Source organism: Gorilla gorilla, chromosome 21 (assembly GCF_029281585.2).
Source record: "Gorilla gorilla gorilla isolate KB3781 chromosome 21, NHGRI_mGorGor1-v2.1_pri, whole genome shotgun sequence".
In the NCBI taxonomy this organism is placed as follows: domain Eukaryota; kingdom Metazoa; phylum Chordata; class Mammalia; order Primates; family Hominidae; genus Gorilla; species Gorilla gorilla.
The window spans coordinates 51160550-51186330 of NC_073245.2; the positions used below are offsets into that span (position 1 = coordinate 51160550).

Consider the following 25781-nt stretch of genomic DNA (forward strand, 5'->3'; position numbering starts at 1 on the left):
CGCGTGTGCCAGGACTTCCTTACGATGGTCAGGTTATTTGCCGGGTTAGTGCTGTAATCTGTGGCTACAAAGAAAATGTAAGGAAATTGATCCATGTCTGCTTAGAAACAACTCTGAGCTAAGCCTCGAGTAAACATATTGTTATTTGAAATCATCTTACAGACTTAAGTTACTTCATATGTGCCATCTTTGATCTTTGCAGCAATGTAGCAGAGAGCGATGCAGGTTAGATAGCTGTTATTTCCAATTTTCAGATGAAACTGAGGCACTGATTAAGTAGCATATTCAAGATGACATGGCTTGTAAATGGTGATGCAAGAATTTAAACACAGGTTTCTAGATTCTAAGTGCAGTACTCTGTTATATGACTATTTCTCTACATGGAGTATGGAAGCAGGAGAGAGTGTACCTTGAGAAATGGCAGTTACTGTGATGGTGAATGGAAAACTAAAACAGCCTCATTAACAAACGTAAGTACAGGCTGGGCGCGGTGGCTCACGCCTGTAATCCCAGCACTTTGGGAGGCCGAGGCGGGCGGATCACCTGAGGTCAGCAGTTTGAGACCAGCCTCAACATGGAGAAACCCTGTCTCTACTAAAAATACAAAATTAGCCGGGTGTGGTGGTGCATGCCCCTAATCCTAGCTACTCGGGAGGCTGAGGCAGGAGAATTGCTTGAACCTGGGAGGCGGAGGTTGCGGTGAGCCAAGATCGCGCTATTGCACTCCAGCCTGGGCAACAACAGCCAAACTCTGTCTCAAAAAAAAACAAAACAAAAACAAAACAGCAAAAAAAGCAAAGTACAACAACAACAAAAAGTAAGTACAAAGTTCTAATCTGTGATACTTCTTTTTGTTTGTTTTTGAAACAGTCTCGTTCTATTGCTCAGGCTGGAGTGCAGTGGCACAATCACAGCTCACTATTTTTTTGTAAAGGCAGGGTCTCACTATGGTGCCTAGGCTGCTCTTAAACTCCTGGGCTCAAGTGATCCTCTTGCCTCAGCCCCTCAAAGTGCTGGGATTACAGGCATGAGCTACTGCATTCAGCCTGTGATAATGTATTTTAATTTAGTTTGAAATTTTAACTCAATGTTCTATGGAACTGTTAATAGGATGACATAACAAAGGTTCTGTGTTTAGTGTGAGAAACTGGGCCAAAGAAATGTAAACAAAGTTCTTTAATGCAGGACTACTCAGAGCTCTGAAGTAATGATCACAGTGAATTTCTCAGAGCAGGGCAGGTATATGGCTTACCACAAACTACCTACCACAGAGTGCTCTTTTTGTGGAGCAGGACTCAAAACCATTATTCTCTGAAAGTGTGGCCAACAATTAGAAATAAGAGCAAGAGATACATGGAGTCCTAAGAAAATGACCCAGTCTCTCAAAGTAAGCAAAGTCTTTCTGGAATTGAGTCCAGAAAGTATCATTTATATGGCAGAGTTTTTCAAAGTGAGATCTGAGGACCACCTGCATCAGTCTTGGGGAGCTTGGGTGCTTCCGTTTAAAATGCTGATTACTGGTTCCACTCCCAGGGGAGGGGGGAATGAGTGTGGCAGCCTATGTAATTCAAAAATATTTGTTATCCTTCCCTGGGAGAAAATTATATTCCTCTGTCTACTGTCAGATTTGGCCATCGCAGACTTAGCTGTGAATATTTCAGCATATATATCTAAAAGATAACTGTTTTAGAAAACATAATCATGGCCAGGCGCTGTGGCTCACGCCTGTAATCCCAGCACTTTGGGAGGCCAAGGCGGGTGGATCACGAGGTCAGGAGTTTGAGACCAGCCTGGCCAACATAGTGAAACCCCGTCTCTACTAAAAATACAAAAATTAGCCGGGCATGGTGGTGTGCGCCTGTAGTCCCAGCCACTCGGGAGGCTGAGGCAGGAGAATGGCGTGAAACCGGGAGGTGGAGGTTGTGGTGAGCCAAGATTGCGCCACTGCACTCCATCCTGGGTGACAGTGAGACTCTGTTTCAAAACAACAACAAAAAAGAAAACCACTTTACCACTGTCACACCTAAACAACTTTGATACAAACTTATCAAATAAATATTCAGTGTTTAAATTCAGTTGTCTAATCTTTTTTTCCCCCTGATGGTTTGTTTGAATTAGAGGTTGATCCATGCAGGGTTGACATTCTCCTATTAAAGGAATCAACTGAAGAGGTGGCCGGCCACCCCACCTCTGTAGGCAGTTGGGCTGGGGAGTATCTGTCGTTTACTTATGGGACTTAAAGTGACTAACAAGAAAAGCTAGGGTACAAGGTCGTGTAAATGAAAAGTTACATGAAGGAAACCCAAGGGTGAGGGATAAAAAGTGGAGTCTGGAATGAGGCTTGAAGAGCACGCCATGACATACACACCTACTTCATGAGGCCACACGTTTAAGCTTTCCAATAGTGAATACAGAGAAGCCTGGTCAGATACACCATTCGCAGGGTCCTTAAGATTAAAGTAAATCCAGATACAGAAAGGACAGTTATTCCCCATGGTGGCATGTGCCTGTAGTCCTAGGTATTTGGAGGGCTGAGGCGGGAGGGTGGCTTGAGCCAGGAAGGACGAGGCTGTAGTAAGCTGTGATTGCACCACTGCCCTCCAGCCTGCGTGATAGAGTGAGACCCTATCTCAAAAACCACAAAATTATTCCAGGCACTAAGATAATTTCTTTCAAGGATCTTTTTATAAAAATGATACTTATACAAATGACATTCTGGTAATCACATTCCAATAATAAACAATGACAGATACTCTGGGGCATGCCCGGACCCTGAACTCTGCAGGAGCAGTTGTCTGAAGCAGTAAATGAGGTGAATGTATTCAGGTGTATTCTGTGAGCATGGAATACATACCTTATGTTGAATATGTTTAGATCTACATTGTTAGGCTAAGTTTACACACACACCTAGATGTATGCCCCAGTTTGCCTGGCAGAGTTCCAGTTGATGCCTCTTATCCCCAAGTCCCATCTGGTTAACACCTCCTTTTATTCTCAAAAGTGTCCCAGTTTCAACTATAAAGTATATAGTCATCCTATATAGAAAGCACCTCGCAGACCTAAGGAGGCTGTCCCCAATTCACCCAACTTCATTGAATTGTGTGTTTCTCAGGCCAAAGAAACAGAGGCTCCTCTGGCTGCGGAATCCTTTCCAGTGGATCTTTCCACAACTGTACCCAAATCTTTGAAGCTGCGTCAGCACTTTTGCTTATGCTAATAACTGTGTGAACGTGATCATTTGTGTGCAAACCAACAAACCAGACAGGTTTACATATGTTACAACAAGTTGTGGAAGACTGCACCTTAGACTCTCGGGAAAATCCTGATATAATGCAATTTAGTACAGCAATTCTGTAAAGGACCACCACTTTTCAGTCTGGGGATGGCTGCCTGTCATCTAGCTTGATGGTGGCAACAAAAGAGCAGTTAGCGTTTCTCTTAGGAAGCTAACAGTTGTAGCAGGTTGATACATGGATGGTTGTAATGGACATCTATTATTTTTGCTTCATTCATTCAATCATTCATCCTCTGGTAATCTCACGCTCAGATTTCCCTCTGAGGAACCATTCTGTTCCCAGCTCTCAGTCCATGTGTTTCTGCTGAAGCTGACCTAACCTGACCCTGGATGTGGAACGTGGGACCAAAGCCTAAGTCCATTAGTACATTAGATTCCTGGGCTTAGTGATTGATTTAGGGATGGATACATGGCCTGTCAGGAATACTTTGCCAAGGAATTTTGGAAAGAGGTTTAATGCTTAAGAGGATGTGGTGGCTAAAACTGGCATGGCCACTTCGTTACCACGTTACGCCTGAATCAGCAGAACGTGGCTCAATATGATCAGAAAGAATCCTGGTTATGTGGTACATATCCTGATGCAGCTGTGTCTCAAGTCAGAACTACTCTTGGACTTTTCATTTTATTTTTATTTATTTTTTTTTTGGGAGACAGAGTTTCACTCTTGTCACCCAGGCTGGAGAGCAATGGTGTGATCTCAGCTTACTGCAACTTCTGACTCCCGGGTTCAAGCGATTCTCCAGACTCAGCCTCCTGAGTAGCTGGGATTACAGGTGTGCACCACCATGCCTGGCAAATTTTTTTGGTATTATTAGTAGAGATGGGCTTTCACCATGTTGGCCAGGATGGTCTCAAACTCCTGACCTCAGGTGATCCACCCACCTCAGCCTCCCAAAGTGCTGGGATTATAGGTGTGAGCCACTGTGCCCGGCCAGACTTTTTAGTTTATATGAGCCATTTCTGCTTAAGAGAGGTTGGGTTGGGTTTTCTATCACTTATATCCATAAAAGTCTTAACTGGTACAAAAATGAAAACCCTAAATTCTATGCCTTCCTGAACATAGTCAATAGGTTTAGTCTGGAAATTCAAAGCAAAAAATACCCTTTATCATAGGCACAGAAAAACTTCCATATTGTAACATGATTTTGAGGAACATTATCTTTCTGGAAAGCTTATCATTTGGAAGTTGCAAAATACACCTTTATGTAACAAAATGATCAGACTTTTATGGAATTGTTGGCAATCAACTAAATAAATTCTGAATGCCATCTCAAGAAATATCAGTTTTAATTTCAGAGCAGTTATTTTAGCCCATTCTTTCTGAAAATAGTTAATTAGGAAGATTAAGAATCTGTTGACACCATTCCTAGTTTGTGGAAATAAAACCACAACATCAACTTGCAGGTTATTACTTAGGTATTTTCTCTAACAGTAGTCTGTGTAGGCAAAATAACCCCTTGGGGAGAGTTGGACTTTGAGAACTTTCTAAGGCAGATGAACTAATTTTCTTCCAGGAGAGTGTGTGTAGCTCTAATGATTTTAAGTGGCCCATGTAGTTGAGCAAACACTGGCCTGGGAATTAGAAAGCCCGAGTTCTAGTTTTAGTTCTGATACTAAATTAACTCATTGATTCTGACCAAGTCCTTTTAACTTCTATGTACCTCAGTTTCCTATAAGACAAGAAATTCAGGCTAGGTGTTAAGTATGGTCTCCTCCAGCTTTAAGATTATGATCCATGAGACCAGCCTGGCCAACATGGGGAAACTGTCTCTACTAAAAATACAAAAATTAGCCGGGCATGGTGGCGCGCGCCTGTAGTCCCAGCTACTCGGGAGGCTGAGGCAGGAGAATCGCTTGAGCCCGGTGGGTGGAGGTTGCAGTGAGATGAGATCTCGCCATTGCATGCCAGCCTGGGCGACAGAGCAAGACTCCATCTAAAAAAGAAAAAAGATTATGATCCAATAATACAGGCATGGTCGATTTACTGTCTCTTCATAAACAGGAAGGTTTCATTATATGAGTAATAGATAAAATAGAGAAGTTATTTATTTTTTTTCTATTTTTTGAGATAGAGTCTCACTCTGTCACCCAGGCTGGAGTGCAGTGGCAGATCTCTGCTCATTGCAACCTCTGCCTTCCGGGTTCAAGGGATTCTCCTGCCTCACCTTCCCAAGTGGCTGGGATTACAGATGACTACCACCACACCCGGCTAATTTTTTTGTATTTTTAGTAGAGACAGAATTTCGCCATGTTGGCCAGGCTGGTCTCGAACTCTTACCTCAGTTGATCTGCCTGCCTCGGTCTCCCAAAGTGCTGGGATTATAGGTGTGAGCCACCGTGCCAGGCCATGAAATAATCTTAAAAGTGGCATTTATTTCATTTTGCCTTATATTCATGTATAAACCTTGGTTTCCATATTTGGGCTGTTAGTAAAATAAGACAAAAATAAAACAAGGAAAAATCAATGTCATGAAGAACTAAAACTAAGCCTAAAGCATGATGTTTATCTATTACTCAATAGGCACTGTTATTGGGCTACGAATGTGAATGTGCCATGGTCCTCGTCCTCAGTAAGTTCCCTGTGTAATAGTGGCAGCAGGTAAACTACAGATCAACTAAAACTAAGCCTAAAGCGTGACGTTTATCTACACTCAATAGGCACCTGTTACTGGGCTACGAATGTGAATGTGCCATGGTCCTCGTCCTCAGTAAGTTCCCTGTGTAATAGTGGCAGCAGGTAAACTACAGATCAACTAAAACTAAGCCTAAAGCGTGACGTTTATCTACACTCAATAGGCACCTGTTACTGGGCTACGAATGTGAATGTGCCATGGTCCTCGTCCTCAGTAAGTTCCCTGTGTAATAGTGGCAGCAGGTAAACTACAGATCAACTAAAACTAAGCCTAAAGCATGATGTTTATCTATACATTACTCAATAGGCACTGTTATTGGGCTACGAATGTGAATGTTGACATGGTCCTTGTCCTCAGTAAGTTCCCTGTGTAATAGTGGCGGCAGGTAAACTACAGATCAACTAAAACTAAGCCTAAAGCATGATGTTTATCTGCACTCAATAGGCACTTGTTACTGGGCTATGAATGTGAATGTGACATGGTCCTCGTCCTCAGTAAGTTCCCTGTGTAATAGTGGCAGCAGGTAAACTACAGATCAACTAAAACTAAGCCTAAAGCATGATGTTTATCTATATATTACTCAATAGGCACTGCTACTGGGCTACGAAGGTGAATGTGCCATGGTCCTCGTCCTCAGTAAGTTCCCTGTGTAATAGTGGCGGCAGGTAAACTACAGATCAACTAAAACTAAGCCTAAAGCATGATGTTTATCTACACTCAATGGGCACTTGTTACTTGGCTACGAATGTGAATGTGCCATGGTCCTCGTCCTCAGTAAGTTCCCTGTGTAATAGTGGCGGCAGGTAAACTACAGATCAACTAAAACTAAGCCTAAAGCATGATGTTTATCTACACTCAGTGGGCACTTGTTACTGGGCTACGAATGTGAATGTGACATGGTCCTCGTCCTCAGTAAGTTCCCTGTGTAATAGTGGCAGCAGGTAAACTACAGATCAACTAAAACTAAGCCTAAAGCATGATGTTTATCTACACTCAATAGGCACTTGTTACTGGGCTACGAATGTGAATGTGCCATGGTCCTCGTCCTCAGTAAGTTCCCTGTGTAATAGTGGCGGCAGGTAAACTACAGGCAACTAAACTACAGGTCACTTTTCTCACAAAAGTGAGAATACAGGTTCCTAGACTACAAGGGGGAATGTTTAAGTTGGATAGATAATTTAGAGCTGGCCCTTTAAGGGATAAAGATAATTTAAAGGATGGGTGGAGAATTCTAGGCCGAGGGCCTAACAGATATTGAGTCCCTACATTAATCACTATAAAAATAAATCAAAGGAGATTGTTACATGAACCTATGCAGGTAAATTCAGATTTCTTCCCCCTGGTGGATTTGCTCTGTTTGAGTTGAGGTAATGAGAGCTAACATTGATTCAGTGCCTGCTATGTTTTGCACTGTTAGGTACTTTACATGTTATCTCATGTAATACCTCTTTAAACCTCATTTTACAACTAAAATTAAATGACAGCTAGCAGCTAGGAAATGGCAAAGTTACGATTCCAAGTCTGGACTGGTTGTCCACAAAAGCCCCTGCTCTTGCCATAATGATGCCACTTCTTTCAAAGAATTCAGAATCTTCCTCACAGCTTTAAAAATGCATAGATTCTGAAGCCTCTCACTCCCTTCCAATTAGTTGCCTACCTAGAAAGTTACTTCCTCCACTTGAGCTCATCACCCCTTCTTACCGTTCCTTTGGATTACTGTAATTTCTTTTTCTTTGACCTCACCTTTCGACGGATGGATTAGTGTAATCTTTCCCAAATTTGTTAATCCGAAGAATTCAAGAGCTTCTCAAAATGCAGGTTCCCAGGCCATGCTCCAGGACATCGATTCACAATTGGATCAAGGACTAGAATCTGTGTTTTTAACAAGCATTTGACTCAAGTGTATCAAATTGGAGGAGGCACTGAGTTGGTGGACTACTTTAATTGATCTACCCATTTTCAGTCTCTTCTGCCAACCCATTCGCTCCACTCCACTCCCAGTCCGTTTTTCCGTTTTGCCCTCAAGGTCCCTGAAGACTTCCATATCATTTCGCATTGTTTTATTTGGGGTACTGTGCCGCAGTACCTGGGCCCACAGCAGGCGCGCAATATTTACTGACAAATACAACCCATGAGGTAGTTCCTATTATTACCCTTCAATTTGAAATTGAGAATAAAACAGAAGTCGCCAAGTTGAGGTAGCTTGCGACATCAGTATTTCGTATTTAATCCAGAAAGCACTGCTTCAACGCCCAGTGCGTGCAAGGTTCCACTCTCGGGCCAGCGGTCCTCTCCCAAAGCCCGTTCTTCCTAAGTGTGCGGCCGCCATCCAGGACACGCCACGCTCCTAAAAGGTCACCTGGAGCATCTACCCACCACGCTCAAGAGGCAGACGGAGGAGCGCGCCCTTTTCTCCAAAATGGCTGAGCAGGGTCACGTGGGCTCGGGGGCGGGGCCGGTGCGCTCGCCGGAGCCTGGCAGTGGGTCACGTGGCTCAGACGGGGGCAGTAGCTATGGGGGCGTGGCCGTCACACGGCGCGATCCGTGTGGGCAGCGGCTCTTCGGGGGCCACGCCCTCCGGGCCCTGGGGGCCTAGTGCGCGACGGTGGGGTGGAGCTAGCCTCGTGACCTTTTACCCCAACATGGCTGCGCCCGTGGGACCGGTGAAGTTCTGGCGACCCGGTAAGGCCCTTGGTGGAACGCTGGGCAGATGCGGCGGCCTGACTTCGGTCTTGGCGCCGCGGCCGGCGCCCTGGGGCCAGCAGACCTGCTCGCAGGCCTGACCTCGGCGAGCTGGGCGCTGCCGCCTCTGTGCGGGGGAACTCTGGCTCAGGCTCCCCAGTGGTCCCGAGGGATTTGGGGGTGCTCCCCTAGCGTGAGCAGAAACTCTGTGTGACCTTGTTAAAGTGGTCCAGCCTCCTCAGGCCTTGTCTTCCTCGTTACTGATGCTTGTCCTGCCCACCTCACGAGATGGGGAATCCTAAAGCTCCCCCTCGTGTCTTGTTACCGCCCTGGGGTTGCGTTGTGGCCCGACAGACAATGCTGCTCGCTGCTGGAGGCTTGCAAGCCCAAGTTATGGAGTCAGACTGTCCGGGTTCGAATTTTCGTCTCTGCCTTGTAGTAAGGTGACCTTGGGCGAGTCACTTAATGCCTCTGAGCCATGACTTCTTTACCTGTAAAGTGGGCAGAACAATAGCTTCTATCCTGTGGGCTTAATGACAAGCACAACGCGTTGTCAGACTTAGAATAAATGCTCAAAAAAAGGGAAAGTGTGTTATTTTCTTTTAGGATAATTGTTGTCCACTCCGAATGTCTACTAGAAAAGGGAACAGTCCTTCATATTGGCTGCCAGCCACTTCCTCTCTTACAGACTAACACGAATCACAATCACAAAATGCTTTACTTGTTTTGTCTTGATATTTACTCATTAATCAGGTTTTTACTGAATGTGCATATGCCAGACCGTACTAGATGCATTATTTCCTCTCTGCAAACAGTTTCTTGTAAAAAACAAAAGTTTTTAAATTACAGTTACCAGCTTGATTTTTTTCTACCACCTGCACCCCTGCGGGTCTGGATGTGCAAAGTATATTGCAGCAAAAATGAAATGACACCAAGAATGTAATATAAGCAAAGCTTTTAATTTTTCAGTGGTTCCCTGAAATTCTGACCATGCATATAAGTGGTGTGAGAGATAAACCCAAGCAAGAGATATGTTTAATGCTTTTTAAAAATTTGTAGTCTGTCACTTGACAGTTTTATGGTTCAGCATTTCAAGTCATCAGCCAATTATCCATCCTGAGTTTTATTTGCATCCAAAACTAGGAACTTACTAAGTAATGAATACTTTTAATTTATTCACGCTTTTAGTAACAGGTGAAAGTGTTAGGTATAATAAAGAGCTGAATGAATTGTTTGAAATCAGACCAGGGTACTATTTTGGTTAAAGAACGTGGAATTACTCTAAGAGTTCTATTTCATTATTTAGTTCATCCATTGAGGGTACACTTATTGAAAACCTAATCCTGTATTCAGGAGACAAATATAGATGCTCAGGGCTCTGCTCTCAAGTTACCGTCTCTCTCTTAATTGAATACAAAGTTAGATGTCCTCTAGAAGAGATTTTACAATGAGGCAGAGTAAGGTGATGGTAAAGAAGATGAGCTCTAGAGTCAGACTGCAGTGCCCATCATGTCTACCACTTACTAAGTTGATGACTTGATAGTCACTTAAATTCTCAAAGTCTCAGTTACTCCATCTGTAAATTGGGTATAATACCTACCCTACCCAAAGTATTGTTGTGAGGTTTAAATGAGAATAACACACAACAGGATCTTGGCACTAGATAGGTTACTATTATAATTATATGGAAGTATGGAAGAGGGAGGGAAAGTTGAATGTATGGATAAGAAATACTTCATTAAGGTGGTATTTTTGGAGTGAACATTAAAGGATGAATAAGGTTTTGTTTCGTAGAGAAATGGAACTCGAAGCAAAGGGTGCAGCATGAACAAAGGCAGAATGGGATTTGTGCCTTTAGAATGTCCAGAAAGCCAAAATAACAGAGCAGTGTGATGGTGTTAAGTGCTAGGGTATATTTTGGGGTATGACAGGAGATGAAGCTAGAAAAGTAGGTAAGGGCCTCATTGTGAAAGGTCTTCATGACAAGTTAAAAAATTTAGACTTCACTGTTTTTTTGTTTTCTTTTTTTTTTTTTTTTTTTTGAGATGGAGTCTGGCTCAGCCGCTCAGGCTGGAGTGCAGTGGTGCAATCTCGGCTCACTGGAACTTCCACCTCCCAGGTTCAAGCGATTCTCCTGCCTCAGCCTCCTGAGTAGCTGGGACTACAGGTGTGTGCCACCACACCTAGCTAATTTTTGTATTTTTAGTAGAGATGGAGTTTCACCATGGTGGCCAGGATGATCTCAGTCATTTGATCCCGTGATCCACCCACCTCGGCCTCCCAAAGTGTTGGGATTACAGGCGTGAGCCACTGGGCCTGGCCTGACTTCAGTGTTTTTAAGCAGGAACAAATCAGGTTTACTTTAGAAAGATAACACTGGCAGTGGAGTAGAGAGTGGATGGAGGAGGAAATTAGAGAAGGTACTAGTGAAATCCAGGAGGGATGTTAAAAACCTTAATTCTGACCTGGGAGCTTAGAGGAGGTGCCTGTTGGAGAGACATTTTAGAGGAAGATGTGGGAGAAGATGAAGTCAGTAATAACTCAGATTTCTGGGCTAGGTGACTGTCTAGGTTAGTGATTCTCTAATTTTGCTTTATAGTTGAATCACTTGGGAAGCTCTGAAAAGTCCTGATGTCCACTTGCACCTCACACCAATAAATTAGAACTTTGGAGGCCTAGGAGCCAGGCATCAGTGTTTTTTAAAGTCTCTAAGGAATTCCAGCATACATCAAAATTTGGGAACCACTGGTCTAGGTAAATTGTGTTGTCATTAGTTGACATGGGAATAGCTTTAGTACACAGTTATTGGGCCCTTGCTTTGTGTTAGTCACTTTCATTTACACATCTTATTAAACAGTCACAGTATCTCTGTGATGACAATAATACTCTTATTTTAGTGAGGAAATTCAAGATATGAAGTAGGTTGTGGGAAATGAAAGGTGAAAGTCAGGGAAGCTGATATAAGGCTAGACATTCAAATCATGAACGTATCCTGTAGGCCTGAGCCTGTGACTACAGAGGTCTTTCAGACAGTCTAAGTGAGTGAAGTTGCTTACTGGAGGTAATAGGGAGTGGTGGGGACTGTGGCAGAGTGTGCATACACTGGATAGATATGTACAGTGGAGATCTACAGTAGAGCTTACATATGCTTTCTAAAATAGGGAGTTGTACTCAGGTCCACCTAATTGTTATCATATGGGTTCAGAGTTGCCCAATTTTTTTTTTAAGAAGCCTAATATCCAGATCTGAATGGGAAAATTTTATGTGCTGTTTTAAATGAATGATTTAAAACATTTTAACAATAGCATGTCCGGGTACCTTAAGATACCCATTTGTGATGTCTACCTTAGGAGTGTGACTTAAGGGCCTTGTATGACCTGCCTAAGAGTTTTCTACAAAAATCTTTTACTTAATTTGGAAGTACACGTGGATCCGAAGGGCCTGCCCATTTTCGTTTGCTCATTTGATAAATATTTCATGATTGTTGACCATGTGCATGATGAAAACTTTACAATAGCTTTTAAGCTTTTTTTGACTTGACCCACAGTAAGATATAGCACACATACACAACTGAAGAAAAAGTTGTTCATAAACAGTATTGCTTTCTGGAATGTGCTCTGATGCTTTCTATTCTATTTCATTATTTAAAAAGTGCTGGTATGACCTACTACATTGATTTCATAACCCACTAATGGGTCACCAGTCAAATTTTTAAAAACCAAGTTAAAGGGAATGAGGAATTAGGGATATCAGCCTTGTTAAGATAGGGAAATGAAGATGTTCATAGTTTGCAAAAGTTATAAAGTTGTTACTCCCTTAAGCATAGAGCGTACGCTCAAGGAAAAATCAATCATAGGCAGCCACAGAGGGGTGTTTATAGAGGGAAAGCAGCCCTGATGTTCTGGTTTGGTTGAAGGAAGTCTTTTATGAGGAGAAGGTATACTGTTTATCAACTGACATAGCTGTTCTTATAAAAGAGCTCAGCTGGGCGTGGTGGCTCATGCCTATAATCCTAGCACTTCGGGAGGTCGAGGTGGGTGGATCACCAGAGGTCAGAAGTTCGAGACCAGCCTGGCTAACATGGTGTGACCCTGTCTCTACTAAAAATACAAAATCAGCTGGGCGCGGTGGTGCTTGCCTGTAATCCCAGCTACTCAGGATGCCCAGGCAGGAGAATCGCTTGAACCCGGAAGGCAGAGGTTGCAGTGAGCTGGCATCTCGCCACTGCACTCCAGCCTGAGCGTCAGAGACTCCATCTCCAAAAAAAAAAGCTGATAATAGAAGAGATAGATTGGGGCTGTAGGTTAGAGACAAGGGAGGAATGCGGTAGTACAAAAGACATGTTAAAATATTCCAGAGAGGATATGAAGGTTTAAAACATGATTTGAAAAGGCGGGAATTCAGGACAAAAACACAGCAGAAGAGGATAAGGTATTCTTTGTCATTGTTTTCTTGGGTAACAATTACAAGGAATTATTAAGATGTAGTGACAAGAAGGGAAGGAAAGAAAGCCTGTCTCTTTGAGGACAGGCATTGTTCCAGGTCCTGTTCCATCTTTTATCTTGTTGAAAGGAAGGTCAACATTTTGGCAAAAGCAACATAACAGTGCCCCACTTACCTGATTTTTGGCCATCTTGAACCTCTGAAACACAACTCTGTTCCTGGAAGTAAATGGAAAAGGGTCAGAGATCTAAAGCAGTGATTCTAAACTTAGCTCTAGGGGGTCTATGGACCCTCCCCGAATTTTATATTCTGGTAAATTCTGGTGTGTTTTTTAGAAGAGGGAGTTCATAGCCTTTATCAGATTGTTGAAGCAATCTGAGAACCCTAAAAAGTGTAAAAGTAAGTCACTGAGCTGAATATTCTTGTTACAAAGCTCCTGTGCTTTCACATAGCATCACAGATTCTGAGTTCAGAAGACCTAGGAGATGATGGTTATTGGTTATTATCACTGTAGTGCCCCAGCAGGAGGCTGTATAGCATGTGTTTGATCTAGGGAGGATTTTTATTCATTTACAAGGCAGCAAACTCCAGTGCTGAAAAGTGTGACCTTTTGGAAATATCTTCCTTACATTGAGTTGAGTTCTGAACCCTGTGTCATTTACTTATTACTCCTAGTTCTGTCCTAGAGTTACAGCAGCAAATCAGCACGAAAAGTTATGGAAGCTGCTCACAAAATTTAAAGTTATGTTTCTCCTGAGTTGTTTTTCTGTTTGAGCTAAAACTGTATGGAACCTTCAACAGGTTTTCATGATGGGATATGGCTTCCCTATTCTTCACCATCATGATCACCAGTTTGTCATTGTTCTTAGCAAGAAGCCAGGGTGAAGATCTCTTGTTTAATCTGCCCAGCATGGCGGTTACTGAGAATAGCATTTCCCATCTATCCACTCCCGATTCCATGGTTCCAATGGGGACTGTCATTTACCTCATCCCATTCCACTGGCCATGGTTGATTGTATTGGGGTGGGGATTGGACCTAAGCTGGGAGAAGTCAGTCCCTGTCTGTCCAGTATAAAAGAGCCTCCCCCACCCCAAAGTACAACACATACCTGGGACTCCCAGTCCCCCTTACGGTGTCTTTATTTCTCTCCATAGCACTTATGACCACTTCATGCACCAAGTTACTTTCCACTGAGAGGAAGAATTAAAAAAGCAAGTGAGCTCCGTGAGGGTAGGGCTGGCATCTGTATTGTTCACTGCAGTGTTTCTAGTGCTTAGAGTGGTGCGTGACATGGAGTGGGCCCTTGGTCCATCCTTGTTGGTCCTTGCTGGACCATGATGAATGATTGGTAGAGGAATTGTAAGCGTGAACCCTGGCACTGCCGGCAGCCGTCTTTCCAGCTCCTGTACAGTAGCCAACCTAAGGGGCTGGAAGGAACCTGCAAGACGTGCCAAGGTGAGAGAAGAAGAAAGCCATGGCTGCTTTGAGTGCCCAGTTTCTGTCATCTCTGAGCCTTATTGCCATCCTACAGTAACAAGATTCATCCTTTTACCTCAGCTAATTCCCACTGGGTTTCTTTCACTTCTGTTAAGAATTCAGTAATAACATGGACATGGAGGCCAGAAGTAAAGACACTGTGCTCTGTAATACACAGTTCTGAGTGGCCAATTTGGAGCCCAGTGGGACTGCCATCTTGTTTCTTTTTTCTTTTTTTTGGAGACAGAGTCTTGCTCTGTTGCCCAGGCTGGAGTGCAGGGGCCCGATCTTGGCTCACTGCAACCCCTGCCTCCTGGATTCAAGCAATTCTCCTGCCTCAGCCTCCCGAGTAGCTGGGACTACAGACACACACCGCCATGCACGCCTGGCTAATTTTTTGTATTTTGGTACAGGTGGGGTTTCACCTTGTTGCCCAGACTGGTCTCGAACCCCTGAGTTCAGGCAATCCGCCCGCCTCGGCCTCCCAAAGTGCTGGGGTTACAGGCGTGAGCCACTGCACCTAACCCTGTCTTGTTTGTTTTTGACACTGCAGTGAAGCTTTTAGGGAAGATTTTTAGTTCCTCGTAGGCGCTTTTCTGGATTCTTTCCTAAAGTTAAGGTTGAATACCTTTGAGTAGTTTGAGATAAAAAGTATTGCTTCTCCTGTATATCTTCATCTTTGAAAGTTTATAACCTTAACACCTTTTTCTGTTCATTGTATCAGAGAATCTGAAAAAAAACATTTCTGCTGCAGGTACAGAGGGGCCAGGTGTAAGCATCTCTGAAGAGAGACAAAGTCTGGCTGAAAACTCTGGGACGACGGTTGTTTACAACCCTTATGCTGCGCTTTCCATAGAGCAGCAGAGGCAGAAGCTGCCGGTATTCAAGGTACGTCAAATAATCATGTTCAACCTGTGGGCTTGAATTGTGTGTCTGCATTAGCTTTATGCTCAGCACTGAAGGGAATGATGTCCTCTTTCTAGAACACAGTGAGCTCAGAGAAACCCTTATTGTAAGGGATGACTTTTCATACTGTGTATTTTTTAGTTAACCATATAAATCTTGAAAGTCCTTAAGATTTTTTCAGTTGCATTGTACATACTGGAAAACTGGAAGAATTAGAATGACTTTTGTTTTCCCCTTTATTCCTTTCAGCTATGGACAATTTCAGACATACAGAAAAGTAGAGAAAATAGCAGTTAATTTCTATATAACAGATTACCAACATATGGCCAATTTTTGCTTTATTTTTAAAGTCACTCCTTTAAACAAGTTTAATTGGGAATATGAGGTTGTTTCTGCTGAAGACATCAGTTAATACTCTGACTTCCTCTGAGACAGTGATAGGATTTTGGTATGGTTACTACTTACCAAGTGCACATCCAGACACTCAGTTTTATTAGCGCTCACAAAACAGATGCGTGCTCAGCTACAGGAGACCAAAGTGCAAACTAGAATTCATTCAGAACTGTTCATTTATGGCTAGCGATAATTCTCCAGTACAGATGGACACAGTTGACATATACACTTTCTCCCTGTTGGCACATCCACATGGGAAGCCAAATTGTAATCAGGAAGTACAGAGCCAAGACAGGTTACAGAAATGTCATACAGCCCCTGATGCCCTCATCAGGAGCAGGAATTCTCCCTGCTCCACAGGATGCCCCTGGAATGACCCGAGTAGGTGTGGCCACCAGCATCTGTGTCTCTTTCTTTCTCCTGGACGGTGCTGGGTGAAAGTTGCCGTGTTCTGTCTATCTGTCTGTCTGTCTGTCTGTCTGTCTATCAGACAGGGTCTTCCTATATTGTTCAGGCTGGTCACGAACCCCTGAGCTCAAGCAGTTCTCCTGCCTCGGCCTCCCAAAGTGCTGGGATTACAGGTGTGAGCAGCCAAAAGGTGCCAAGTTCTTATACTCATGGAGTTCTTTTGACTAGACTGTCCTGATAATTCCTCTTCTATTAATGTGTTCTTTCTCCAAATAGATAGGCAACAGCAGCCTTCTTAATTTAGCCAGATTGCCTTACTTGGAGTTTTATGTGGCTCCCAATATTTTAGTCACAAGTGAACTGACTGTCTCTGGGTTTCTTCCTCAAGTGACTAACACATTCACTATGTATGAATGTTAGCAAGTTTGACTTTCAGGAGATGAGATGGTAGGTTTACTATTGCTTTCTCACCACTGAGGGACAGTTTGAGCTGTGATGAAGTGTCCGGACTCTGGAGCTAGACTTCAGGGTTCAAACCCAAGCTCCACCATTTGTGTGCTGTGTGACCTCACTTCTCCATTCTGAGCTTCTTTTCGTTATCTGTGATGTAGGACTACAGGAGCACCTACCTCATAGGACTGTTATGAGGACCAGATGAGATCATCCATGCAGAGCATTTAGCAAGATACCTGACATGTAGTAAATGCTCAAGTACAAGGGAAATTACTGTTTACTCAAGTATTTAAATTTTGGCCTTTTCTTGAATATTCTTTGTCTCCCAACTGTACTTATGAGATAACATAAATGAAACAGCAAATGAAAAAAAAAAAAAGAAAAGCAACAAGAAGTTGAGAAATGTTTATGAAATTAAAATGGTAAGAAGAAGGGTGTAAGTTACTGATATAAAGCAAAGCAGAGTTTAACTACAGTTGAGATCTTATAAGATGTTAAAGATAAATCGAGACAAAAAGGAAAACAAGTTACCTCTACACCATCCTTTTTCCCTTTCAAACAAAAAGTAAAAGTAGCTTTAAAAACAGAAATTGGAGGCTCGGTGTGGTGGCTTACGGCTGTAATCCTATAGGCTTTGGGAGGCTGAGGCGGCTGGATCACTTGAGACAAGGAGTTCGAGACCAACCTGGCAAACATGGTGAAACCCCATCTCTACTAAAAATATAAAAAATTAGCCGGGCGTGGTGGCACATGTTTGTAATCCCAGCTACTTGGGAGGCTGAGGCAGGAGAACTCTTGAACCCGGGAGGTGGAGGTTGCAGTGAGCCAAGATTGCACCACTGCACTCCTGCCTGGGCAACAGAGCGAGACTCCATCTCAAAAAACAAAACAAAACAAAACAATGTTGGAACTAAAGCAGCAACAGATTGTTAAAGATCACTGCCTCTTCCCTAGCACCATTATGAGGCCACCTGTTCCCTTGTCTGCCTTCTTTAGGCTGCTGTATAGACAATAGTGACTCTATCTTGGATGCAAGTCTGCCATGTTCACTTCTGATTAGACCCAGTCTTATAAATGCCTCCTGATTTCTGCTTTGTATATTGTCCTTAGTGTAAGAAAATGTCAACCTCTCTGGGGGCAGCACTATTGACAGCTTCTTGTTTTGTTTTGTTTTTCCCCAAAAACAGTCTACGCATAAACAAGTAGATACGTGTTTGCCCTTAGAAAAATGCAGTTACTAGTGTATTATTCACACTGTTCTGCATCTTACTTCCTTTTCTTAACATATCTTATAGATCATTCCATATCAGTATAAGTAGATATTTCCTCTTCTTAATAACTACAAATTATTCCATTATTGGAATATTTTATAACTGATTTAACCAAACTTTTGTTGATCAACATTTAGGTTATTTGAATTTTTGGCTATTATAAACAACTCTGCAATGAGTATGCTTGTATTTATGTCTTTGTACACATATAGTATGTAGCAGTATGTCTATAATTTCTTGTTTTTTTTTTTTTTTTTTGAGACAGAGTCTCACCCTGTTGCTCAGGCTGAAGTGCAGTGGCGTGGTCTCGCCTCACTCCCCCCGCCTGGGTTCAAGCAATTCTGCTGCCTTAGCGTCCTGAGTAGCTAGTATTACAGGCACTTTCCACTGCGCCCAGCTAATTTTTGTATTTTTAGTAGAGACGATGTTTCACCATGTTGGCCAGGCTGGTCTTGAACTCCTGACCTCGTGATCCACCCCCGGCCCTGGCCTCCCAAAGTGCTGGGATTGCAGGCGTGAGCCACCCCGCCCGGCCTATAATTTCTTATAAGTGAAAATCGTAAAGGGCGTATGCATTATGTATTTTGATAAGTGTTAACACTTTATTGCAGTTGTATTCGCTCATACTGAGAGGAACAGTACCTGAGGGTTAGAAATACATTTTGATGGTTCTACTTAAAATTTACTTTCCTTTGAAAACAGCTCATTTCACAATGTTTAAATATCGTTGTTTAGGTCTTTTGAGACAATGTATGGCTATTTGCAAGGTGTGTTATTCTTTTTCAGCTTAGGAATCATATTTTATACTTGATAGAAAATTATCAGACAGTGGTGATTGTTGGTGAAACGGGATGTGGGAAGAGCACACAGATTCCTCAGGTGAGTACGTATTTAATAAGTGTCTTTACACTTCGATTTGGCTGGAAGAATTTTGTAACTTGAGAACTCTCTTTACTATCATTTACATTTTTAAGGTCTCCTTTCCGGAAATGTTCACTTCAACTAGATATTTTTTATTAAACTTTTAGGGCTTATAATTTCTTTGGTGAGTACTAAAGTAACAGTTTGTCTTTGATTTATTATAATTCCAAAATAGTAATGGAATAGCCATCCTCTGAAAGTTACAATGGAGATTTATTCAAAGATGTGAAATATAGAGTTTTTATCCTTAAATAGTTACAGTTGAAGAGGTGGGGTAAAATGAATTTTGCTGTAGTTGTAAATAAAAATTGGCTGTTATAGTATTATGCAGTGCTATGGAAGGACCCTTTCTTACTAGGAAAAATCCTATGTGAAGTGGATAGGAGTAGAAAGAAGGATCAAGAAAGGCCTTGTAAAGGAATTGGCATTTGAAATTGACCTTGACTGGGAGCTGACTGAGAAGATATTCCAAGCCAGTGAATATTGTGGTTAGAAATACTGGGGTGGAGAAGTGTAGGGTGAGTTCAGAGTGTGTCTTAAGAACCTTAATTTGAAGAGTGAAGACTGACTGAGCTTGAGAGACCTTGCAGGTTCTTACTTCCTTTTTTAATGTTAATTTTCTTGAGGTATGACATATATGTAGGAAAGTACCTATATCATAATTGTACACCTTGATACATTTCTGCAAGTGGAATACATCTGTGTTACCAGCACCCAGATCAAGAAACAGAACATTACCAAAACCTCAAGAACTCTTCTTCTGTGTTCTGTTCTCATCTCTAACTGCAATGTCTGCTTACCCCTACAATCATGAACACAAGGGTAGCTCTTATTCTGGCTACTAACCTCATAAATTAGTTTTGCATATATTTGGACTTTTATAAAGGAGTAATATAGCTGCTTTTGTCCAACGTTATGTGTGAGTCTTCCTTGGTGTTGAATTAGTTGCAGTTTGTTCATTCTCATTACTGCATAGCAGGGTTCGGCAAGTCACAGCCAGTAGCCAGATGCAGCCCACTGCCTGTTTTGTAGAGAAATCTTTGCTGGCACACAGCCACTCCTACTTGTTGATATATTGCCGGTGGCTCCTTTCAGGCTACCACACAGGCTTGAACAGTTTTGACAGAGACCCTATGATCCTCAAAACCTAAAAATTACCATCTGGCCCTTTACAGAAATGTAAAATGTAATGCTAACCCCTGCTAGTTAGTATTCCACTCTATGAGTATTCTGTGGTTTGTTTATTTTTCCTGTTGTTACTGACATTTGAGTCATTCCTAGTTTTTAGTTATGGATAGTGCTGCTGTGAACATTCATGTGCTTGTCTTTGGTGAACGTATGTGCACATTCTCCTGCTGGGCTCTACCTAAGAGTAGCATTGCTGGATCCTGTGTTCAACTTTAGTAAATAATGTCTAAGATATTCAGAGTGGTTGTGTCCTTGTAGGGTTTGCAAGCAAGTAAACAATATGACAAGCTGAGCTTTAGATAAATGATTATATTGAGATATAAGGTGACTTAGAAACTGGAGGAGACAGGACATAGAAAGCTATTGCAGTGGTCTGGAGAAGGATGGCGTAACGGGGTCCTCAACCAAGAGGTGATAGTGGGATAATCTGCTGAGGACAGGAAGGAGAACAATTTACAATTTTAGCGTTAGGGTCTGTAGACATTAGAAACTTAAGTTGGTGCTTTTGCACCAATCTAATAGATGGATATTTGTGATGACAAAGGGGAAGGGACAAAGGTGCCAAGTGATTGATCACGACTTGCTGCCTTGGCGAACAGTGCTAGTATTAAATGTGATAGAAAAGTAAAGATTGTTTTTTTGAGGGGAAATTAATGTGTTTGTTTTTAAACATATTTATTTTTTCCTATATTATTGATGGCCTTTGATGACATTATTAGCAGGAAGTTTGGAATGGGACTCTGAAGCTTGGCAGAGGTCAGACGTAGAAGGTGTGGACATAGGGATTGAACATCCTGATACATGCAGGAAGGAGATGGAACAGAAATAACTGAGAAGAGGATTAAGGACAAAGTCCATGGAGCATCAACATTCAGGAGTCAGGAGCAGAAAGGAGATAGAATGGCAGCCAGGGAAATGACAGAGGAACCAGGAGACTCTTCATGGTTAGAGAAAGCAAAGACAGAGTGAGGTTTCTGGAGAGGTGGGTAGGTGGCAGTTTCAGCCAACAGAGCGACCAGGGAGCAGGAGAACTGGTTCAGTCCTGGGTTGTTCATCTTGGAGATAGCATGTCCAGTGGTAGGGTTTTAGGGTTAAGGGTGTCTAAGGGAAAGATGATAAAAATCCCTTTGCATATTTGAATATGTTAACGATGTGTTGTTGACTGTTTGGTCCAGACTTGTGGTCATGCCAGGATCTGTGTGGATCTTTTTTTTTGTCTGCTCCCCAACTCCATTTTGAATAATGGGTTTATTAATAGGTTGGGACCCAGATGTAGGTATTTTTTTAAAGTTTCCCAATAGACAGCTAGGGAAAGGTAGACAGACCTAGTAAAGGTAGATGACCTAGTAAAGGACAATTTGAAATGCATGCAGCAGAGGAAATGGTGGCCTGGAGGAAAAAGATAACCGTATATGCAGATGGAATTGAGAGCCTAGTAAGTTACTCATTTCTTACAGGAAGAAACAGGAGAAAGGTTAAATTACTGTGTGATTGTCATTTAGAGAGTAACATAACAATAGTATAACAAGTAATAACAGTAATAAGTGCTACATAAAGTGATTTTACACATGTTGATCTGTTTAATCCTCAATGACCCTATGAAGCAAATACCATTATTATCTTCATTTTATAGGTGAGGACACTGTAGAGAGTAATGAGGTTATGGAATATAGAACAGAGGTAAAAGACCACATGATGTTCCAGAATTGTTTGGGAATTAGTCTGTGACGTTATGTAGTCAGCTTAGGATAAACTATGTTCTGGTAACAAAGAACCTGAAAATCTCAGTGGCTTAAAAACACAAAGGTTTATTTCTTGCTCATACTGTGTGGTTATCTTGGGTTGGCTTTGAGATTCTATCACATCATCATTGGGCCTTAGGCTGATGGTACTGCTCTTATGAAGCACTTGTTGATCTTGTGGTAGATGGCAGAATCATGAGACAGCTCTTAAAACTTCTGACCAAAAGTGGGCCTTCTGCTCACATTTCATTGGTCAAAGCAAGTTATATGGCCAGGCCTGATAGCAACGGGGTGACAGTGTATATAATCCTCCCATAGGGATGGGTGGCAGGTATTTGGAACAGTGATAAATATATCACAGTGATTTGGCCATTTACTCCTGCAAGGCTTAGCTGCCAGGGAACAGAGAGGGCCTGCTGTGTTACTAAGTCCAGGGAAAGCTGGTGGGAAGGATAAAGAGCAGAGGCTGAGGATCTCGGCTGGGTAATGTGGGCAAACAAAGGTAGTTTTTTTTTCTTTTAATTTTAAGATTTGAATATTTTTAATATTTTTGAACATTAATAGGTTCACATGATTTAAAATTCAAAAGGCACAAAGGGACATACAAAGATTTCCTTCTGCCCTGTCTTCCTGGTACTCATTTCCTTTGTGCAGTTATAATCAGTATTATGAGTTTCTTGGTAGAAATTTTTTCATGCATTTACAGAGAAGTGTCTGTGTGTGTGTGTGTGTGTGTGTGTGTATGCACATATATGCCCTATTTTAAACATGAAACATCTATACATGTTTTAGTATGCCTTGACTTTTTTTTGTTTTTACTTATTCTTTCATTTTTAAAAAAAACTGTTTTGAATTGACACAATAACTGTGCATATTTATGGGATTTAGTGTAATGTTTTGATATATGTGTATGTTGTATAATGATCAAATCTGGGTCATTATCATATCCATCACCTCAAACATTTATCATTTCTTTGTGGTGAGTACCTTCAAAATCTCTCTTAGCTATTTTGAAGTCTATGGCACATTATTGTTAACTATAGTCACTCTGCTGTGCAGTAGAACACCAGAACTTATTCCTCCTATATAACTCTGTGCTTGTTGACCAACCTTTTATTCTCCCTACTCCCTGTTTCCCTCTTCCCTCTGCAGCCCCTAGTATCCACTGTTCTATTCTCTACTTTTGTAAGATCAACTTTTTTAGATTCCACATGTGAGTGAGCTCATGCAGTATTTGTCCTTCTGTGCTTGGCTTATTTCACTTAACATCATGTCCTCTAGGTTCATCTGTGTTGGCGCAAATGACAGGATTTCATTCTTTTTTATGACTGAATAGTATTCTATTGTGTATATATATCACATTTTAAAAACCAGTTCATCTGTTGTTGGACACCTAGGCTGATTCCATGTCTCGGCTGTTGTGAATAGTGATGGGAGTGCACATGTCTCTTTGATGTTCTGGTTTCTTTTCCTGGGAATAAATACCCAGTAGTGGGATTGCTGCATCATATGGTTGTTCTGTTTTTAATTTTTCGAGAAACCTCCATATTGTTGTCCATAGTGGCTGTACTAGTTTACATTGTCACCAACAGTGTGCAAGAGTTCCCTTTTCTCCACATTCTTGTCAACATTTGCTGTCGTTCATCTTTTTGATAGTAGCCATTCTAACTGGGGTCAGGTGGTATCTCATTGTGGTTTTGATTTGCATTTTCCTGATGATTAGTGTTGTTGAGCATTATTTCGTATATATGAAATAATACGCTGTTTGTGCATCTTCTTTTGAGAAATGTCTATTCAGGTCTTTTGCCCATCTTTTTTTTAACTTTATTAAGATACTGAGTTTTATTTCACATTTATTTTCCATATTTTTGTCTCCCCACCATTTCCATGTCTGACCACCACTACTATTATGTCCTATCATGACATTCCATACATACCTAAAACCAAGCAAAGGGTGGAGTTCCATCTTTAAAAATGAAACAGGCATTTTGGACAACGCAGTCTTGGCAATGGAACCTGGACAACATTTATCAAACACGGTAGGGAAAGTTCTCACTCTGCATTATAAAAAGAACAGCCAGATATCAACTGTTGCAGAAAAGAAATAAGATGGAAAATTTTAAACATATTGTTTAAACTATTTTCCAAAGAGACTTCCTCCACTACCAGAGATCTTGAATAGCCTCCTGGTCAGTCATCTGGAAGCAATTCTTCACATAATTGATGAACTCGGCTTCCACTTTGGGAAGAGAACCACCTTTTTCTATACTTGCTTGCATTTTTGCTTTAGTGTTTTCTACAGAACTTTTGATATTTTAGGAATTTTTTTCCTGTTTTTTGAAGGATTCTTGTCCTTTTGATCTTGGTGTTGGTGGTATTGAGTCTTTTCCATTCTGATTTGACTTTTGTGCATTTTTTGGCTGGAGTATCTTGTATAGCTTTCTTTACTGGGGCTTTTTCTTCAGTTTCCTCATCATCAAAATCATCATCATTAGCAGCAGCAGCAAGTTTTACTTTTTTCTCTGGAACGTTGCTACCACCTCCAGGGGCAGATCACCTTCCAGATACACTTAAGAGTTTCACATCTTCTTCCTCTTCATCTTCTGACTCTGCATCTTCCTCTACAGCTACTAAGTGCTGTCCACTAATATGCACTGGCCCTGAGCCACACTTCAACTGTAAGACCACCGGTGGTATTATTTCAAAGCCCCTAAGGGAAATCATTGGCTGAACAGACATTTTCAAAGTTGCCAGTGTTACTTTAATTGGACTGCCTTCGTAATTCATTGCCTCTGCTTCAACAATGTGCAATTCATCCTTTGCACCAGCCCCTGAGCTGACCGTTCTTAAAGATAACTGGTGCTCATTTTCATCATTATCCACCTTGAAGTGATGATCTTTGATGGCCTTTAGTTCACAACCAAAAAGATAGTTCTGGGGCCTCAGAGGGCTCATGTCCGTGTCCATCGAATCTTTCATGGGGTGGTGGCACGTACTTAGGTGGGAGAGAAGGCGGATGGAGATAAATGACTCCTGCTCCAGAGAACAGCTGTGCAGGGCGGAATCACACCCTTTTGCTCATTTTAAATTGGATTTTCAGTTTTTTGCTATTGAATTGTTTGAGCACCTTATATATTCTAGATATTAACTCTTTATCAGATAATAGTTTGCATTTATTTTCTCCCATTCTGTAGGTTTTCTCTTCACTCTGTTGATTGTTTTCGTTGCTGAACAGAAGCTTTTTAATTTGATGCAATCCCGTTTGTCTATTTTTGCTTTTTGTTGCCTGTGTTTTTGAGGTCATATCCAAAAAATCCTTGCCCAGACCAGTGTCATGAAGTGTTTTCCTTCTCTTTTGTTCTGGTAGTTTCATAACTTTGGTCCTTTCATTTAAGTCTTTTATCCATTTTGATTTGATTTTTATATGTGGTGAGAGTTAGGGAACTGATTTCATTTTTCTGCATGTGATCATCTAGTTTTCCCAGCACCATTTATTAAACAGATTGTCCTTTCCCTAAGATGTGTTCTTGGTGCTTTTGTTGAAAATCACTTGACTTTAAATGTGTGGATTTATTTCTGGATTTTCTGTTCTGTTCCACTGGTCTGTGTGTCTGTTTTTATGTGAGGACCATGCTGTTTTGTTTATAGCTTTGTAGCGTTTTTTGAAGTCAGGTAATGCCTTCACACTTGGTCTTTTTTTTCACATAATGTATTATTGGTTTTTTTTTCCAGTTCCATAGATGCTAGTATGTGAACATAATTTACCAATCCCCAATTGACAGACATTTAGGTTGTTTACAGTTTTGTATTATCACAATGATGCAGTGGAGTCAGTTTGCACATAAATCATTTTGCACACATATAGATATTTTTATAGAATAAATAAAATACTTATGGGGTTGCTGGCTCAAAACACACGTGCATTTGAATTGAATTATTTTAAGGAATTGCATTTTATTATAAACTTTT

At 41.6% G+C, this 25781-nt stretch overlaps 1 protein-coding gene and 1 pseudogene across 5 annotated transcripts in view; one reads left to right on the plus strand and one right to left on the minus strand.

Moving 5' to 3' along the window:
• The first annotated feature begins 5663 nt into the window (after nt 1-5663).
• DHX35 (DEAH-box helicase 35) overlaps nt 5664-25781 on the plus strand; it is a 782267-nt gene continuing 762149 nt past the window's right edge. For all 5 annotated transcript variants that reach the window (XR_010132262.1, XR_010132260.1, XR_010132261.1 and 2 more), the window contains exons 1-3: nt 5664-8610; nt 15285-15418; nt 18748-18840. Coding sequence is in view for 1 of the 5 variants with exons in the window: in XM_004062147.5 (XP_004062195.3) it covers nt 8442-8610; nt 15285-15418; nt 18748-18840 (396 nt within the window). In the remaining 4 variants the exon portion in view is untranslated. The remainder of the gene's footprint in view (nt 8611-15284; nt 15419-18747; nt 18841-25781) is intronic.
• On the minus strand, nt 23897-24791 carry LOC109024417 (nucleophosmin-like; annotated as a pseudogene).